General features: G+C 43.4%; 1 protein-coding gene across 1 annotated transcript in view; it reads right to left on the bottom strand.

Moving 5' to 3' along the window:
* Positions 1 to 1,674: 1,674 nt before the first annotated feature.
* The window catches only part of adam19b (ADAM metallopeptidase domain 19b), a 172,821-nt gene continuing 153,515 nt past the window's right edge, over positions 1,675 to 20,980 (bottom strand). Inside the window, exons 21-23 of the mRNA XM_043703984.2 lie at positions 17,176 to 17,436; positions 11,497 to 11,609; positions 1,675 to 7,029 (exon numbers count right to left, since the gene is read on the bottom strand). Coding sequence (XP_043559919.2) covers positions 6,987 to 7,029; positions 11,497 to 11,609; positions 17,176 to 17,436 — 417 coding nt within the window. The 3' untranslated portion in view covers positions 1,675 to 6,986. The remainder of the gene's footprint in view (positions 7,030 to 11,496; positions 11,610 to 17,175; positions 17,437 to 20,980) is intronic.

Here is a 20,980-nt window from a genome sequence, read left to right as displayed (position 1 = left end):
CACCCACGGATACCCTCCACCCATCAGTGGAATTGTTAAGGGGGAGGAGGTTAAAAACAGACGCACCCAGTTTCGGAACACAACCCCAGGCTAAACGTTCTGTATGCCCTGTTATAGGAAGGATATTGATGAGCTGGAGAGGGTTCAGAAGAGATTTGCCAGGATGTTGCTAGGAATGGAAGGTTTGAGTTATAAAGAACAGCTTGATAGGCTGGGACATTTTTCACTGGAGTGTAGGAGGTTGAGTGGCAACCTGACAGAAGTTTATAAAATAATGAGGGGTCTTGATAGAGTTAGTGGTAGTAGTTTTTCCCTCAGATGGGGGAATTCCAAGATTGGGGGCACATTTTTAAGTCGAGAGAAGGTTGAAAAAAGACATAATGTTTTTACATGGAGGGTGGTTCGTGTGTGGAATGGACTTCTCAACACGCATTTCCTCAACGCAATTTGGCTGTAAAGCAATTGGTGAACTGAGGAACACAAAATCCTGTTGGGTGACCTTACAGAGGTTTATAAAATCATGAAGGGCATTTATAGGGTGGTAGAAAAGGTCTTTTGCCTGGGATGGGGGAGTCCAGAACTAGAGGGCATAGGTTTAGGGTGAGAGGGGAAAGATATAAAAGGGGCCTAAGGGGCAACTTTTTCACGCAGACGGTTGCAACTTTTAAAAAGCATCCGGATGGGTAAATGACTAGGAAGGGTGTGGAGGGATATGGGTTGGGTGCTGACAGGTGGGACTAGATTGGGTTGGGATATCTGGTCGGCGTGGACGAGTTGGACCGAAGAGTCTGTTTCCGTGCTGTACATCTCTATGACTAAGTAAAAAACAGCAGAGCTGATACAGTTGTAGAGGTAGGGTGAATAATTGTCAGCACGAAGTCTGGTTGAGGGGACCAGAAGCCACAGTCACCAGAGTAACAGACGGACTGATCTTATCAGAATGCCTGAATGGGCATTCAGGAGGAACAGAAAGGCATTGATGTTATTCAAGGAAAGAAGTGAGACCAAATATGATTATCATAGAATATAGGCAGCTATACTTACATCCACATCAGATAAGGTACAGAGTGGTACAATTCCAGACATGGTATAACACTAGCATTGCAGTACTGAACTCAAGTGAAGCTGATTGGGACTTCCACCCAAAGTTCGAGGTCATCAATCTTTCATCCTGGAGTGTTAAATGGTAGTAATGACAATGATATCGCCAGTCACAATAACAATTACAAAGACTATGGAAGTAAATAGAAGTCAACTACTGGAATAAAAGTTGGCCATTTTGAGGGAAACTTACAGGGTAATGTTGTATAACATGTAAATAAATGAAATAACAGATCACATGACTTTGACATCAATTAGTAAGAAGACTAGATTGGATATGTAAAGCAAACGATCTCAGGCATTACATTAGAGAGGCATATTTGATAACCTACTGTGTACAGATGCAAATAAAGGTGTGTTACAGTAAGAAGCAGTTGATGAGATTTACTTAGTGCTATAAGGAGCCAGCAGCTTCAGAGACAATGCAAGTGCAGACACCCACAGCCTGAGGTACTCTAGACTGGCATCTCAATGTGCAGGGAGCAGTACTTACTTAAAACACAACATTAAGCAGGGTACACACAAAATGCTAGCAGTAAAACCCAAATTTAAAGAAGTGAAGGCAACACACAATCACTGGACCAACATTAACTTTATTGACATAATAAATAAGGTGAAGGCACAAGTCATGGTGTTCAAGTTTTTTTTGTCTCACCCAGTTATGTATATTCAAAGAAGCAATTTTTAAAAAAACCATGACTATGTTGTCCTGACATGAAACATCTGTGCACCGTTGAAAAACTGTTAAAACATGATTTATTTTCCTGAAGTCTAGATTCACCACACCGCCCCCGCCTTCACAAAAGTATACTTTGTCACTCATAAATTCCAAAACCCAAAGATAGTGAAAAGGTAGAGTGGTCAAAATAAGTGAACAAAGATTTCCCCCACTCCTCCGAGGTCCCTTTCCATATGCATGGAGTCAGTAAGGTTTCAGAAGTCAAAAAGCAGGGAAATATTGCAGATGCTGGGAATCCGAAATAAAATCTGATGAAAACTCATCCAGCTGCAACTTTTAACTTGGTTCCTCTCTCCACTGCTTGGGGAGTATTTCCAGCATTTCCTGTGTTTATTTAGGGTCAGCTTGGGGAATCTACAAAGGCTCAGCATCAGGACCTTCTTATGTTGTTTATTTCACCTCCATGCTTGATTCTTGCTAGTGCACAGCCTCTTGTGTGCATGCAATGAGCAATAGCGACAAGGGCTGTCCCAAGCTTGGGTCAGCCTTGAAATAGAGCAAAAAAAAAATGCAGATGCAGTAAACTTGAAATGAAAGCAGACATTGCCCGAAAAACTCAGCAGGTCTGGCAGTGTCTGTGGAGAGAAAGCAGAGTTAACGCTTCGGGTCCAGTGACACTTCTACAGACTGGTTCTGATGAAGGGTCACAGAATTGGAAACATTAGCCCTGTTTTCTCTCCACAGTTGCTGCCAGACCTGCTGAGTTTCTCCAATGATTACTGTCTTTGTTTCTGGGTCAGCTCTGTACCAGTATTCGACACTAACAGGAGCTATTGAACCGTGATGGGGCCCCAGCTGTATCCTTCCCTCTCAACAAAACCCATCTCAAAAGCTGCTCAGAACAATGACCCATCTTCCAAGCAACTGAGATCGGTTATTAAGTGTATTAAGGCATCATCACCTTTTTTACATTCTTACACTGATTAATATTACATAGGCTCTTCAAGTGCCCAGTGGTCAGTTTGACAGCATGAACGCACTGTAATAGAATCAAGTAAATCTACTGGGCTTCCACATTGACAAATTGCATTTATGTCATGCTTTTAACGTGGAAAAAATAACAAAATGCACTCGGTCAAAGATGCACATTGAAGGACCACCATACGAGTAAAGACATGGAGACTGAAAAACTTTAGGATGAGAATCACAGAGTTTAGGGACAGGGAACTGCAGGCATCATTACCAAAGGTGAAGTAATTAAAACGGAAGATGCACATGAGGCCAGAATTAGAAAATGCAGAAATCTTAGTCATTTGGCTAGTAGTGGTTAGGGAAGTGAGAGGGCGTGGAGGGGATTTCTAAACCAGAATGAGGAATTTTAAAAGAGGTTCCTGAGGTGCTTTTAAATGAGGGCCAGGACACAATTTGAATTTGCCTGTTCCAAAAATGGGCCTAGCTGATAAGAGCAGCTGAAGGTTGGTTTAAAGACCATCTCAAAGACATTGATCTTCCAACACAGCAACACCGCTTCATTACAGTACTTGAGTGTCAGCCCGGATTATGAGCTCAGGTTTGTGGAGTGGATCTTGAAGGCACAATATTCTAATTCAAAGGAGAGAACTGTCCCACTGAACCAGAACTCACCAAAGGCAGCTTGATGTGAGGATGGAAAACCGAGACAGAAGAATGAATTATAAAGGGACATCATGCAGTGAGTTTGAACATCCAGAAAAGAGTGGGTTGGGTCAGCTCAGAAGCTATAATTTAGTGAGGGCAAGAGTGGCTTTGCAGTAGGAGTTACTCCCCACCCTCTCCCGGACCCAGCCTCCAACCGGATCCCAAAGTGAAAAGATCCCTGGGGTACAGGTGCCGATCCCCAGGCCTGAACCCTGCACAGTGCTCCAAAATCTTTCCAGCCTGGCCAGGCATTCAAACCTGACTTCCAGGCGGGCAACATGCAAAAGATGCATCATATGGAGTTGAGGTCCCAGTTTCCCATTTTAAGCTTTGCCCCTCTCTCAACCTCCGTTCGTCACCACAACCATTTCCTCTGCCACCTACGTGCCAGGTATACTGCAGGCCATTGTTTCTAGTTACACCCAGTTCCACCAATCGACAATCAGCACTAACCTTGGCTTAGTGGGCCTATCAAAGTCAAAAATGGTGGTGCTGGAAAAGCACAGCCAGTCAGGCAGCATCCGAAGAGCAGGAGAATCAACGTTTCGAGCATAAGCTCTTCAGCAACATTCCTTATGAAGAGCTTATGCTCGAAACGTCGACTCTCCTGCTCCTCGGAAGCTGCCTGACCAGCCCCACACTTTTTGACTCTGATCTTCAGCATCTGCAGTCCTCACTTTCTCCCTTATTGTACCTATGCTGGGCTGATGGTAGAATTATCCAGTCAGTCACACTCCCCTACCCCCTTTTCTACAGCACTGTAATTTCTTTTGCTTCAATTACTTCTAGAATTCCCTTCTGAAAGTCACTATTGAAAGCATTTCCCCCACCCTCTCAGACAATGTGTTTGAGTGAGATCATGTGGGGCTCAGAGGGGAAATTACAGTTGTGCTGATGCCATGCATCTGCTCCCCTTGTCCTTCTAAGTGGTAGAGTTCGTGGGTTTGGAAGATGCTGTTGCAGGGCCTTATTGAGTTATTGCAGACCTGTTAGAAATGGTACAACACCACTGCCACTCTGACATAGCGAGTGAATATGTGGAAGGTGGTGGATTGGGTGCCAATCATGTGGGCAGCTTTGTCCAGAATGGGATCATTTCATAAATGCTGTTAGAGCCGCATGCATCCAGGGGAGTATTCCATCACACTCCCGACTTGCGCTTTATAGACGATGGACAGGATTTCATAGAAATTGTAGAAACCCTATAGTGTAGAAAGAGGCCATTTGGCTCAACAAGTCCACACCAACTCTCCAAAGAGTAATCCACCCAAACCCATTTCCCTACCCTATTGCTCTAGATTTACCCCTTACTAATGCCCCGAACCTACACAACTCTGAAGACTATGGGCAATCTAGCATGGCCTAACCTGCACATCTTTGGATTGTGGGAGGAAACCGGAGCACCTGTGGGAAACCCACACAGACACGGGCAGAATGTGCAAACTCCACACAGACAGTTGCCCGAGGTGGAATCAAACCCAGGTCCCTGGCACTGTGAGGTAGCAGTGCTAACCACTAAGCCACCTTGATTTGAGTAGTCAGGCGGTGAGTTACTTGCTGCAGGATGCCTAACCTTTGACTTATTCTTGCAGCCATTGTATTGACATGGCTGGTCCAGTTCAGTTTTGGGTCAATGGCAAATCTTCTCTGAATCACTTCCACTGAGTTTATATCCTTCCTTGAATCAATACTGTTGACCAGATATGGTCTCACCAGTGTCTCATATAACTGAAACATAATCTCCCTACGCTTGTATTCAATTCCCTTCACAATACATGAGAACATTCTGTTAGCTTTCCTAATCACTTGCTATACCTGAACATCAGCCTTTTGCAATTTATCCACACAGGCATCCAGATGCCTCCTGCAATCTCTCCTCCCTTAGATAATGTGCTTCCTGTTAATTCTTCCTTCCGAAAAAGGACAATTTCATGTTTCCCATGTCATATACATAGAAATATGGAAGATAGAAGCAGGAGGAGGCCATTTGGTCCTTTGAACCTGCTCTGCCTTTCATCACAATCATGGCTGATCGTTCAACTCAATGGCCTAATCCTCCTTTCTCCTCATAACCTTTGATCCCAAGTGCTATATCTAGCCACCTCTTGATAACTGAATGAACCCATCTATATTTTTTGTAACTTACTTATTTCCAACCTCCTGCAAAGTTGGCAACCATACCTTTAATCCCTTCACCCAAGTCATTTATATAAATTGCAAACAGTAGAGGCCTGATCCCTGTAGTCATACCACATGTTGCATCTTGCCAATCTGAAAAAGACCCATTTATGCTAACTCTCGCCTTCCCACTAGCCAACCCAACTTCTATCTTTTCAATATATTACACACACACACAATTAGTATTTATGTTCCTCCAACTGCCCTCTGGAAATCCAAGCACATCGTATCCACTGGCTCCCCTTTACCTACAATGCATCACTTCCTTAAAGAACTCCAATAGGTTGCAGTTTTGCCTTTCACAAAATGATGTTGACATACTGTTTGAATACCTCAATCTGATCTCAGAGTCCTGCAGTAACATATTTCAAAAGAGTTTCGAACATTTGTCCTTATGGCAGATGTTAAGCTGACTGGCCTGTAGTTTTCTGCTTTATTGAGAAAGAGAGGGAAACAGAAAGGAGTGATATTTGCTATCCTCCCTATGTTTGGGACCTTTCCCAAATTAATGGAGTTTTGCAATACTAACTTCCAAAATCTCACTAGCCACTTCTTTTAAGACCCTACGACTAAGTCTACCAAGACCCGCTCACTTGTCAGCCCATAGCTTGGACAATCTGTCCAGTACCTGGTGATTAAGAGTTTCCTGAGTTCCTCCCTTCTGATCATTTCCATATTTATCACTACTTCTGGGATGTTAAGAGAGTTTCCTTCACTTCCGATGGTTATCCCCTGACCCTTCTTGGAAATGGGCAGCATTTAGAAGATGATGACCGCTTGGTCTCAATCCTCTCACCAGAGATGACATTTTGTTCTGTTGAATGGCTTTAGCATTTTACGCACCTTGTTCTTATCATCGCTCAGTTTTCTTAATTCAACTGAATACAAGAACTGGAGGTTGAACAATCCACGTAGAGTGTATGAATCCTTTATATCAAATAACTTGTCAAATTGCATCATTCGGGCTCAGGCCTGCAGACTGGAATCTGTTGGTGGGCATAAGGACCTGGAAGGAACCCACTGAATCCTGTCACCAGAGGGATTAATGCATTTTTTAGCACACAACGATTGAATGGAAACAAAAAGTGGTCTTTCAAGTTCCTGAGGAATTTGTTCCCATCTCCTGAAAATGCTAATCCAACGAATTACTTGAGATGAATTGTTTTGGATTGCAAGTTTGACCGTGCTCATTTTAAAAAATAAACAAATGGGGTGATTCCAATATATTTAGGGTGCCATTGAACTGGATATCACATCCATTGTTCACTTAGCATTGATATCGAGAGATTCTAGGAGGACAGAGATCAGGATAGTGCAAGCGGCTCTTGAAGAGTTCCAGTCTCCAAAGCCTTTATCTCCTCAGTTTCTGTGGCACGGATTGTATGTGGTCCCTTCTGCAAAACGTAAATGAAAGTAAGTTATTGATTTCACTTGGAATATTTCATAAGGCTCTTGAAAGTCAACTTACAATCAGAAGTACTATCCCTGAAATTCCTCCAGAGTCCCAGGTTTATTTGGGAGTGACCTTAAACCCCAACTTCCCCACCTGGGCTGTAGCCCCCAGCCACAGATCTAGGTGGTGGAGCCAGTTGCACTGTGGGATTCCTGCAGGGACACCTCAGCAACATTCACCCTGCTCCCCACCCCACCCCCCAACCTTGAACTGTGACTATTGGACCGAAGAGTCTGTTTCCATACTGTACATCTTTATGACTCTATGACTGCTGTGTCAATGCAATAGGGAGGCTCCCATCCCCACCATCCAATCTATCCAAAGTCCAATTGGACTAAAGAAGTTAATTGTACACTCTACACATTGCTATTGAAACTGTAAAGAGTGACCTGAACACTGAAGAGTATTTACCAAAGGGTTTTCATACAGGTGGAGTAGGGGGATTTGTAGGACTGCAACAACAGGAATACGACAGGACAATTCAGTCCAACAAACAATTAGGTCATTGAATCCCTATCAGTGTGGAAACAGGCCAATTGGCCCAAAAGTCCACACCGGCCCTCCGAAGAGTAACCCACCGAGACCAATTCCACTAATCAATGCACATAACTTCCACATCCCTGAACACTGCGGGCAATTTAGCATGGCCAATTCACTGAACCGACACATCTTTGGACCGTGGGAGGAAACCAGAGCACCCAGAGGAAACCCACGCAGACATGAGGAGAATGTGCAAACTCCACACAATCACCCAAAGCTGGAATCAAACCCAGATCCCTGGCACTGTGAAACAGCAGAGTCCAACCACTGAGCCAGCGTACTGCAATCTGTACCATGACTCCATTTCTCTGCATTAACTTAAATTCGAGTCAAGACAATGAGAAGATTATGGTCTCTGGGCTTTGATTCCCTCACCAGAAGTTGTAGTTCATCTGTCAAGTATTTTGAACATGTAACACACCTCAATTTTCTGAACTCAGTTGAACACAAGCTTAGTGAATGCAGTCTACCTTCATCATCTAACCTTTTCAAATCCCTGACATAATTTAAATGACCCTGTTCCAAAACTAATACGTCCTAGCTGAGGTACAGTGCTGAAATGGTTTGCAGAGTAAATGTGAACGATTATTTGCTGGCCTTTGTTGGAACACTGTAACAAAAAAGATGGATTTGCAGGCTACCCTCCAAACCGAATTTCTCCACTCTTGCTTTCGCCTCATTGGTTTTTACCCTCATTAATATTACTTTCTTTATTCCCTGTCTTTTTTCAACTCCCCACTCTGCTAAATTATCTTTCTCTGCTTCTCCTCCTCTTCACCATCTCTCACACATTCTCTCTTCATTTCTTCATCTCTCATTCACAGACAAAGACATGAACGTATACAATCACAGAGTAAAGGAGAGAACCAGAATAACAAGGGGCAATTTTTGTCAGCACTGAGTCAGCTGCCCAGGGTCATAGAGCCATACATCATGGAAACAGATCCTTCTGTTCAACTTGTCCATTCTGTCCAGATATCCTCAACTTGTCCATTCCGTCCAGATATCCTCCATGAAGCTAGCCCCATTTGCCAGCACTTGGCCCATATCCCCCTAAACCCCTGCTATTCATATATCCATCCAGATGCCTTTAAATGTTGTAATTGTACCAGCCTCCACTACTTCCTCTGGCAGCTCATTCCATATATGCACCACTCTGTGTGTGAAAAAGTTGCCCCTTTTAAGACGTCCCTCTTCTCATTCTAGTTAAGACTCCTCCACCCCAGGGAAAAAAATCTGATGTGTTTATTCTATCCATGCCCCTCATGATTTTATAAACCTCTATTAGGTCAGCCCTCAGTTTCCGATGCTCCAGGGAAAACAGCCCCAGCCTATTCAGCCTCTCCCTGTAGCTCAAACCCTCCAACCCTGGCAACATCCTTGTAAATCTTTTCTGAACCCTTTCAAATTTCACAAACATCCTTCCTATAGCAGATCAGAATTGCACACAATATTCCAAAAGTAGCCTAACCAATGTTGTGTACAGCTGCAACATGACCTCCCAACTCCTGTACTCAATACTCTGACCAATAAAGTCAAGCATACCAAATGTCTTCTTCACTACTTATCTACCTGCGGCTCTACTTTCAAGGAACTATGAACCTGCACTCCAAGGTCTCTTTGTTCAGCAACACTCCCCAGGAACTACCCATTAAGTGCATAAGTCCTGCTCTGATTTGCCTTTCCAAAATGCAGTACCTCACATTTATCTAATTTAAACTCCATTTGCCACTCAGAGTCCCGTTGTACTCTGAGATAGCCTTCTTCACTGTCCACAACACCGTTGGTGTCATCTAAAAACTTACTATGACACAGAAAATTTAACCATTGACATGGGAAGTCATTAACTCTTCCAAAGAAGATGTTGTGGATGTTTTTATGGCACATATTAATCTGAGATGCCGTTGTGCTGCCAGAATATGACCCTTCAAATGAAATGTTAAATTCAAATCCTGTCTTCTCATTTAGGCAGCTATCAAAATGCATGCAGTATATTTAGAAAATATATAGGGAGTTGTCATGATGATTAGATTACTTACAGTGTGGAAACAGGCCCTTCGGCCCAACAAGTCCACACCAACCCGCCAAAGCGCAACCCACTCATACATTTACCCCTTACCTAACACTACGGGCAATTTAGCATGGCCAATTCACCTGACCTGCACATCTTTGGACTGTGGGAGGAAACCGGAGCACCCGGAGGAAACCCACGCAGACACGGGGAGAATGTGCAAACTCCACACAGACAGTCGCCTGAGTCGGGAATTGAACCCGGGTCTCTGGCGCTGTGAGGCAGCAGTGCTAACCACTGTGCCACCGTCTTAGACAACATTCTCCCTGTGACTAGATCCAATAATAACAGTTCATTCGTCCTTCCTTCTCTTTTTTGCTGGCATTTGCTGCACCAGAATAAGTGTTGGCATGATAATATGTCAGAAGTAATTCATTATGTAAAGAGATGTGTTGATGGTGTGAATTTTTTTATTCAACCTTAAAATCTAGATTGATTCATCATGAGAGGCAATTTTGTTCGTGCTAAGAAGATATCCTCAGTTGCAGCAATTGTAGCTGAATTCACGATAGAGTTGTATCTCATTCAGAATTGCATGGTAAAACACTATGGACTATACTTTCCTATGGACAAACTGGAGAACAGAAGGGCCGGGATTGTCAAGATGGGAGCAGCCAACAATTCTTCCAGCAATCAAGCAGCTGGTGGTTTCCAGCAGACTTTCCACTGGAATTGGGATTTGAGATTAGGATCTTCAGGGAAGGTGGAACTTTCACAGAAAAGTAAGATCTGATTTTGGGGGAGGGGGGATCTTGCGGGATGGGTGTTGTGAGGAGAGGGGCCGGGGGGAGGTTCGGAAGGGCAGGGGTTGCCAACCCCAATTCTATGTTGAGCTTCTTGATCAGAAATCACACCCAACCCGCAACTGGCAACCTGCCCACTCAACAACTGGTTAACTGGTTGGGTATGCCAGCTATATTCCCTATACCCCTGGAGCTGGAATAATTGCAGTCCAGACTGGAATAGAACTTGAAGTCATCATTCATTAATCATGCAAATGCATTAATTAATTAATTAAGGCGTTTAGCACACTTGCCTTCATTGCTCAGGACTTGGAGTAGAGGACTTGTAGCGTTATGTTGAGGTTGTGCAGGACATTGGTGAGGCCTATAGGAAGGATATTGTTAAACTGGAGAGGCTTCAGAAGAAACTTACCAGGATGTTGCCGGGAGTGGAGGGTTTGAGTTATGGGGAGGGGCTGGATAGACTGGGACGTTTCTAACTGCAATTAGGAGATTGAGATGTGATCTTACACAGGTTGAAAAACCGCGAGGAGCATTCATAAAGTTAATGGCAGATGTCTTTTCCCTATGATGGGGGTTTCAAGACCAGGAGATATATTTTTAAGGTGAGAGGAGAAAGATTATAAAAAGACATGAGGGGCCATTATTTTTCTTCGTGTGGTTTGTCTGTGGAATGAACTTCCTCAGGGAAGTGGTGGATGCGGGTACAGTTACAACATTTAAAAGACATTTAGGGAAGTACATGAATAAGAAATGTTTGGAAGGATATGGACCAAGCGCAGGCAAGTGAGACTAGTTTAGTTTGGGATTATAGTTGGCATGGACTAGTTGGACCAAAGGGTTTGTTTCCATGCTGTATGACTCTATAATTGGCAGGAGGGCAGAAACATGGAATCTGGGCTTCCTGCCCAGAACTTAAATCAGGCGGTAGGGGGGAAAGTGATAGGATTCTGCTCCACCACCATGTCTCCTTATTAAATTCCCTTCCTGACCCTGGGCCCTCCAACTCTGACTTCCTTTCATATAAAGTAAGAAGTTATTTGGCCTTACTTACTTGTATGGTTTGGTTTCAAAATGAGCCATGTTGTCCTGTAGTTTCTCTTGAACAGTTCTATTATTCATCTGGAGGCTAGGGCTACTGTTTAACACTGCCACTCTCTGCAAAACCTTTCACCAAAGGAAAAAAAAACACTTTCTTGTTACTTTGAACATCTGGTCTCTGATAACGCACGCAGTACTTTTAGTTTTAAAGCTGGATCAGCTGAGAAGAGAGAAAAAACATAACAATGACAAATAAATAAGGAGGGATAATCATCAGCAGCTTTAGTATGAACCACCTTTTAATCAAACCAATGTCTGAACACATGTTTAGTTGGAAAGAAGCTTTTCATAGAGTCCCTACAAGTGCAGATAGAGGTCATTCGGCCCATCGAGTCTGCACCGACCCTCCGAAGACCATTCCATCTGGACCCAAACCCAATTCTATCCATGTAGCCCTATATTTTCCACGGCTAACCCACCTAACCCGCACACTATGGAACAATTTAAAATGGCCAATCTACCTTAACTTGCAGATCTTTTGACTGTGGGAGAAAAGCAGAGGATCCGGAAGAAATACATGCAGACACAGGGAGAATGTGTAAACTCCACACAGACAGCCGCCCGAGGCTGGAATTGAACCTGGGCTCCGTGAGGCAGCAGTGCTAACCACTGTTCTGTCCCCTTTTCACTAGAGTTTCTCTGTAATTTCACTGAAGAAAATTATCAGCAGATGGTTCAGAGTACACTGAAACTGCGAAGTGAATTTTAAAAGTTTACTTTAGGGAATGTGGTCATCACTGGCTCATTTATTAAATGTCCATCCACATTGCCAGAGGGCATTTTAAGAGTCAGCCACATTGCTGTGGACCTGGAGTCACATGTAAGCCAGACCAGGTAAGAATAGATGATTTCCTTCCCTCAAAGACTTTGGTGAATTAGATGGTTTTTGACAATAATCATTAATGGCTACATGGCTGATTTTAATCCCAGCTTTCATTGAATTCGAATTTCATTGTTTGTCAAGACAAGATTCAAACCCATATTCCCAGAACATTAGTCTGCAGCTCCAGTTACTCGACCAGTGACACTACCACTATGCCGCAGCCTTCCCTGAGTGAACTGAGATTTTTCAGGCTAATGGTTGAATCTCAAACCTCTCCCCATAAAATCAGAGGCATTCCTGAACTATAGATTCTGGAGAAGTTGATGGAATGTGATGAACTATAGAATCCCTACAGTGTGGAAGCAGGCCATTCAACCCATCAAGTCCACAGTGACCCTCCAAACAGCATCCCTCCCAGACCAACACCCCTACCTTATCCCTGTAACACTGCATTTCCAATGGCTTATCCACCTAGCCAGCACATCCCTGGATACTATGGGCAATTTAGAATGGCTAATTTTAAAAGCTTGCACATCTTTGGACTGTGGGAGGAAGCTGGAGCACCCAGAGGAAACCCACGCAGACACAGGAAGAAAGTGCAAAGTCCACACATTCCTGAGGGTGGAATTGTACTGGGGTCCCTGGCATTGTGAGACAGCAGCGCCAATCCACTGCCCAAATCAGATAAAGAAGCTTAATTTATTTCTTCCTACCTGCTAATTAAAGGAAGTAACATGCTTTTTGCATTCAGAATATTTTTCTGAAGTTTATACAGATCAGTATAGAACGAGGGATTCAAAGTTCCATGCAAAGCAGGAATTATGAGTTGGGATGGAATCCAAGTCACATTCCTGCTTCTACCTCCGGTTTACCAGGGAACACGGATCGATGGTTGGCAGGGGCCTGGAGAGGTCCACAGGTATGCCATCCAAAGAGGCACACCTGTAGTGGGAATGGAGATACAAATGGGAGCCAGACTGACTCCGGAACAAGCTAGATAAAAAGCTTACCTTCACTCCTGTCCATTCCTGTCGTACAAAATCTCAGAAAGATCTCAAAAATAAGTTAAAACCTAAATGTACAGATTTCATAGAATCGCTACAGTGTGGAAACAGGTCTTTCGGCCCTACAAGTCCACACCAACCCTCTGAAGAGTATCCCATCCAGACCCATTCCCCAACATCTACCTCTAACCTAACATCCCTGAATGCTACAGGCAATTTAGCATGGCCAATTCACCTAGCCTGCACATCTTTGGATTGTGGGAGGAAACCCACGCAGACACAGGGAGAATGTGCAAACTCCACACAGTCAATTGCCTGAGGCTGGAATCAAACCCAGGTCCCTGGCAATGTGAGGCAACAGTGAAAACCACTGAGCTATCGTGCCACCCTATAAATGATACCATTTTAGAATTAGAATCCCGACAGTGTGGAAACATGCCCTTCGGTCCAACAAGTCCACACTGAACCTCTGGAGAGTAACCCAGCCAGACACATTCCCCTGCCCTATATTTACTCCTGACTTGTACATTTAACCTACACATCCCTGAACAATTCAGCAAGGCCAATTCACTTAACCTGCACACTTTTGGACAATGGGAGGAAACCAGAGCACCAAACGAAACCCATGCAGACACAGGGAGAATGTGCAAACTCCACACAGACAGTCACCCAAGGCTGGAATTGAACCTGGGTCCCTAGCACTGTGAGGCAGCAATACTAACCACTGAGCCACTATGCCACCTCACAGGAGCCCATACATCCTCCAGATAAACAGCATGACTCTGCAAAGCAGCGACATAAATATTGTCAAGAGTCCAATTGTTTATTTGAAGGTTTTTTTAAATTTTTATTTTTATTTTAACCCCCACACTACCACCTAAGTGCGGTAGTGCTTATTTTTTCCCCCAGCACCCATGGTGTGTGTGTGCAGGGGTGAGACACAGTGAAAGACACAAAGTGCACGAATCTTTATTCAAATTCCACCACCAGGAAGATAGGAAAACATTTGAAGGGTTTATAGAGTCTTGGAAGCAATCCAGTTTTTTAATGTGTCTATTAAGTAGTTAACAAGTGTTGATAAATATATTAAAAAGCTGGATTGCATCCAATAGCCCATTAATCCCTCAAATAAACAATATGAGCTGAACTGTTAATCTCTGCAGTTGGCTAAACTAAAAACTTTAAAGCAATCACTTTATCCCTAAGAATTACTTACTCATAAAACTCCACCTGTCTCCCTCCAGCTGGTGTAAAAACTGGCAGCTGATAAACCTCACCTTGCAAAAATTTAAAAATTGTCCAGAGACAGGGTCTGGATGAAATTGTCACTCTGTAAATTTGCTTCCTAATAGGAGTGGGCCTGTTTCCTAGAACATAGAACAATACAGCAAAGTACAGGTCCTTCAGCCCTCGACGTTGTGCCGACCTTTTATCCTACTCTAAGATCAGACTAACCTACGTACTGTTCATTTTACTATCATCCATGTGCCTATCCAAGAGTCGAATAAATGTCCCGAAGGTATCTGAGTCAACAGATGTGTTGCTGGAAAAGCACAGCCGGTCAGGCAGCATCCGAGGAGCAGGAGAGTCGACGTTTTGAGCATAAGCTCTGCATCAGGAACTCCATGTTCCATCATTCCACATTCCTGATGAAGAGCTTATGCTCAAAACATCGACTCGCCTGCTCCTCGGATGCTGCCTGACCTGCTGTGCTTTTCCAGCACCACACATTTTGACTCTGATCTCCAGCATCTGCAGTCCTCACTTTCTCCCTAATGTATCTCACTCTACTACCAATGCTAGCAGTGCGTTTCACGCACCCACCACTCTCTGTGTAAAGATGATTTGGAGATGCCGGTGTTGGACAGGTGTTGTGTGATTTTTAACTCTGTGTAAAGAATCAACATCTGACATCTTCCCTAACCTATATCCGGCCTCAGGAGAATCAAGCAGGGTGGAAAAAAACGTGGAATTTTTGGCTGTACCACACAACAGTCGATTCATGAATATGTAAATAATTGAAAGAACTTCCGGGATTTACATAATAATGAATCGAAACTTGCAACCCATTCTCAAAGATCAAAGACGACAGCAATCTAGGTTTGTTCAATATATGGCATCAGTTATATGACACTACCCTCTTTTGCTATAGATTCTGTATCCTATGATTCTGCTCCGCTAGCTATCTGATGAAGGAGCAGTTCTCCAAAAGCTAGTGCTTCCAAATAAACCTGTTGGACTATGACCTAATGTTGTGTGATTCTTAACTTTGTCCACCCCAGTCCAACAGTGGCTCATCCACATCATGCATTAGGGGAGGAACAGTACTGATGTGCTGTTAAATTTTTATGTTCTTTATAACCACCCAGAGAAGATCAGCTGCTTTCTTATGCTGTTATCCGGGCTGACTTTCAGGTTAGAGTTGAGACGCATCTGGTTTCAACCCACATTATGCTTGATTTGCCAGAAAGACACACATAGCCTTCTCTAAGATACTGAAAGCCTCAGCTTCCACACATGTTGTTTCACATCTTATCAGGGTTAGGCAATGACCTAGTGGTATTATCATGAACTACTGATCCAGACGCCCAGATCATATTCTGGACACCTGGGTTCAAAGCCCAACAAGGCAGACAGTGCAATTTGAATTCAATAAAAATTTGGAATTATGAGATTAATGAATGACCATGAATCTGTTGTTGATTGTTGGGAAAGCCCATGGACAGTAAAGAAGGTTACCTCAGATTACAACAGGATCTTGATCTGATGGGCCAATGGGCTGAGAAGTGGCAGATGGAGTTTAATTCAGATAAATGCGAGGTGCTGCATTTTGGGAAAGCAAATCTTCGCAGGATTTATACACTTAATGGTAAGGTCCTAGGGAGTGTTGCTGAACAAAGAGACCTTGGAGTGCAGGTTCATAGCTCCTTGAAAGTGGAGTCGCAGGTAGATAGGATAGTGAAGAAGGCTTTTGGTATGCTTTCCTTTCTTGGTCAGAGTATTGAGTACAGGAGTTGGGAGGTCATGTTGTGGCTGTACAGGCCATTGGTTAGGCCACTGTTGGAATATTGCATGCAATTCTGGTCTCCTTCCCATTGGAAAGATGTTGTGAAACGTAAAAGGGTTCAGAAAAGATTTACAAGGATGTTGCCAGGGTTGGAGGATTTGAGCTATAGGGAGAGGCTGAACAGGCTGGGGCTGTTTTCCCTGGAGCGTCGGAGGCTGAGGGGTGATCTTATAGACGTTTACAAAATTATGAGGGGCATGGATAGGATAAACAGACAAAGTCTTTTCCCTGGGGTCAGGGAGACCAGAACTAGAGGGCATAGGTTTAGAGTGAGAGGAGAAAGATATAAAAGAGACTTAAGGGGCAACTTTTTCACACAGGTGGTATCTGAATGGAATGAGCTGCCAGAGGAAGTGGTGGAAACTGGTATAATTGCAAAATTTAAAAGGCATTTGGATGGGTATATGAATAGGAAGGGTTTGGAGGGATATGGGCCGGGTGCTGGCAGGTGGGACTAGATTGGGTTGGGATATCTGGTCGGCATGGATGGGTTGGACCGAAGGGTCTGTTTCCATGCTGTACATCTCTATGACTCTAAGTTCACTAATGTCTTGGAGGGAAAGAAACTGCCGTACTTACCTGGTGTGGCCTACATGTGACTTCACACCCACGACAGGTGATTGACTCTTAACTGTCCCTCTGGGTAATTAGGGATGAGCAATAAATGCTGGCCTAGCCAGTGACACTCTCATCCAGTGCATGAATGAATAATAAATAGGGTAAGCATTAAATATCTACCTTTGAAGTCTTTGGGAGTGGATCCGCTGGCAAGGGTCTATTCGGAGGTGTTTGTTTTAAGGGTTTAATATTGGCATATTCTAAAGATGCTGGAGACTGAACCCGTGCTGCAACAGGGGTGGGCACTCTGCTGTCCTGCTGATCGTCACTGGTTGGACAGGTAGGCCGAAGGCTTGGTAGTATTAAAACAGGACGCTGAGAATGAAAAGAGTGAGGTAATACTGGTTTTTGAGGCAGTGCAGGACTCTGCTGTTGTCCACTCTGGAAAAAAAAGAAAGAAAATTAAGAGTTATTTTTGTCTTCTCCACATCCTTTCTTCCCCTGTCCAAATGTATTCACCTCTGCATACTCCTGTTCCAGCAACCAGTGATATAGCACTGAAAGTTCTATTCTGAATGCTGGTGGAGATCAGTTCAGTTCTGTTATGTCCAACTACCTTCCAGTAATTCACCTAAGAGACTATTCTCACTGTGTGAGAAATGATGGTTTATCTAGGAGTGGTGTTGCCTAAACTTGATGGAGGGAAGCTTATGGGTTTAAAATAGCTGTACAATGATAACCATAGTAAATATATTAAGTATAAAATCATAGAATTTTACAGTACAGAGGGAGGCTATTTGACACACAATTGAAAGAGCTGCCCAGCTCGTCCCATTCTCCAGCACTATCTTTGCAAACATCTAAATTTATCATTTTCAATACAAGAACAGAGAGTTAATACTGCCAAGTAGGATTAAGACCAGAAATGGACCAAAAGAAGCTCAAGTTGTACAAGACATTGGTGAGACCTCTTCTGTATTACTGTGTCCAGTTCTGGTCACACAATTACAGGAAGGATATTGTCAAGCTGGAGAGGGTTCAGAAGAGATTTCGCAGGATGTTGCCATGGATGGAAGGTTTGAGTTATAAGGAAAGACTGGATTGGCTGGGACATTTTTCACTGGCGCTTAGGCGGTTGACCTGATAGTTTATAAAATAATGAGAGGTATAGATAAAGTTGATGGTGGTCATCTTTTCCCTAAGATGAGGAATTTCAAGAGTAGGGGGCACATTTTTAAGGTGAGGGGAGAGAGATTTAAAAAAGACATGAGCCAAATTTTTTACACAGAGGGTGGTTCAAGTGTGGAATGAACTTCCTGAGGTGGATGCGAGTAAAATTACGATGGTTTAAAAGGCATTTTATGGACACATGAATAGGGAATGTTTGGAGGGATATGAGTCGGGAGCAGGCAGATGGGACTAGTTTAGTTTGGGATTCTATTCGGCACGGACTGTTTGGACCGAAGGGTCAGTGTCCGTGCTGGATGACTCTAAAACTCTAGGACAATTCCTAGGGTATAGAATTGCTTTAAAATTAAGTAATAAGTATGAAGCAGAACAGATAATGCACTAATATATTCATTGGGTCTTATTGTGAATGTTGTTATTAATCCTCACCATAATAAAAAGCCTACATATTTCTGACAACATTCTAATAGCTTTGAATGGTGACTTCAATTTAAGAATGAACAAAATTCTTGAACAGGCAAGTTTTAATAGCAGAGAGTTCAATTTCCAGAGGACAATTTCAACAGTGATCTCTACAGATTGGTGAATATCTACAGCTCCAGTATGTTGAAATCGGAATTCAGAAGAGACAGAATTATTGCAGGAACTACTGATGTTTCTTTGTCAGATTTCTCTAATTCTTTCTTAAATGAAGGAAGATTTGACATCAGAGAAAGTTACTTAAAGTATACTAGAAGCAAAACCAGAAAGACTATAGACAAATCCTGACAGGTGAACAGCAAGACAACCACAGAGACTGTCTACTTTATAAAATATGTAACAGCGGTGATGGGTGAAGGGTCTTTCTGTGCTGAAGATCTCTACACTCTGTGAAGAGACATGTGAGAATCCAACCCAGAGAAAATCCAAACAGCAGATGCTAAGACTGTCAGCACTTTGGAACAACAAGGCCTCACAAGCATAGACATTACCCTACCGTGACCAAGAATACTAAATTTGTCAAACTGCAGGCCACTTCCAAAAGGTGTGCAGAAGCAAGACACAGTTTCATTTTCGCAAACAGCCAAATGCTGAAACATAGAACAAGGTCAGTGTGGTTGCACCACCTCCTTTAGAAGATAGCTGTATTAAGTGATATACCTCCATTGGAAAAGGAGGCATTCCTAGGAGAGCTTGTTGTTCCAGGAATTCAGATTTCACGGAATCCATTTATGTCAATGGCAAGTTACTTTTAAGCTCAGTAAAGGTGAGAACTGGTATCAAATCAGTTATCTTGGCTGAGAAATCAGAAGTCCCAGCTGAAAGAGATGAGAAAACATGGCACAAGTGGAATAACTGTTATTATCATAGACTGCAGCTCAAAACATATAAGCAGGAAGTGCTTGCCTAATTCACAATCAACACTATTCACCTTGAGCCTCCATGGATGTATTGACCACAATATCCTTAAGGTAGCTACAGGATGTCAACTACCTCCCAGATAACAACTGGTCCAGGAGTAAACGGTTTTCAGACAACAGATCAAGGGTCCAACTGGTAGATGATTTCATCGGGCTTCCGAGACACATCGTGCAACCCTGTGAGATCACCAATATTGACATTAGGGAACTATTCCACACTGTGAGGGTTGGATTGAGTAGATAGGGGGAAGTTCTCCCCACTCAGAATGGCACAGATATAAAGAAGCAAATTTGATGTGAGATTTTATTTTACACAGCATGTAGTCAGAATATGGAATGCACAGCATGGAAGTGGAAGCAGGTACAATTGAGGCATTCAAGAGGGCAGTAGATGATCACACACAACTGACTTCTCATTATCCAGCACCTACTAGACCTGGAGTGTTTCAGTTGATCAAGTTATTTGATTGAATCAAGAGGTTCACATAATCAATGTGAAAACTAACTAATATAAACCTAATGCAAAGGTCTGCACATCACTGTTCTACTTCATTTATAGAGTGAATTACTTAAATAATAATGCAACTTTGCCTTAAATAAAACTTACCAACAGAGAGCCTTCTCACTTGCACCCTCAACTGACTACTCGGTCATCGTAGAGATGTACAGCATGGAAACAGACCCTTCATTCCAACCCGTCCATGCCGACCCGATATCCCAACCCAATCTGATCCCACCTGCCAGCACCCGGCCCATATCCCTCCAAACCCTCCCTATTCATATACCCATAATGTTGCAACTGTACCAGCCTCCACCACATCCTCTGGCAGCTCATTCCATGCACGTACCACCCTCTGGGTGAAAAAGTTGCCCCTTAGGTCTCTTTTATATCTTTCCCCTCTCACCCTAAACCTATGCCCTCTAGTTCTGGACTCCCTGACCTCAGGGAAAAGACTTTGCCTATTTCCCCAATCCATGCCCCTCATAATTTTGTAAACCTCTATATGGTCACCCCTCAGCCTCCGACGCTCCAGGGAAAACAGCCTCAGCCTGTTCAGCCTCTCCCTGTAGCTCAAATCCTCCAACCCTGGCAACATCCTTGTGAATCTTTTCTGAACTCTTTCAAGTTTCACAATGTGTGGAGTTTGCACGTTCTCCCCATGTCTGCGTGGGTTTCCTCCGGGTGCTCCAGTTTCCTCCCACAGTCCAAAGATGTGCAGATCAGGTGAATTGGCCGTGCTAAATTGCCTGTAGTGTTAGGTAAGGGGTAAATGTAGGAGTATGGGTGGGTTACGCTTCGCGGGGCGGTGTGGACTTGTTGGGCCGAAGGGCCTGTGTCCACAGTGTAATGTCATCTAATCTAATCTAATCTAATCTAACATCTTCCCGATAGGAAG

Source organism: Chiloscyllium plagiosum, unplaced genomic scaffold (assembly GCF_037043375.1).
Source record: "Chiloscyllium plagiosum isolate Xiang-an unplaced genomic scaffold, Cpla_swu_hap1 HiC_scaffold_16, whole genome shotgun sequence".
Taxonomy (NCBI): Eukaryota; Metazoa; Chordata; class Chondrichthyes; order Orectolobiformes; family Hemiscylliidae; genus Chiloscyllium; species Chiloscyllium plagiosum.
The sequence above is the reverse complement of the archived record's forward strand: the minus strand, read 5'-3'. Positions and strand labels throughout refer to the sequence as shown.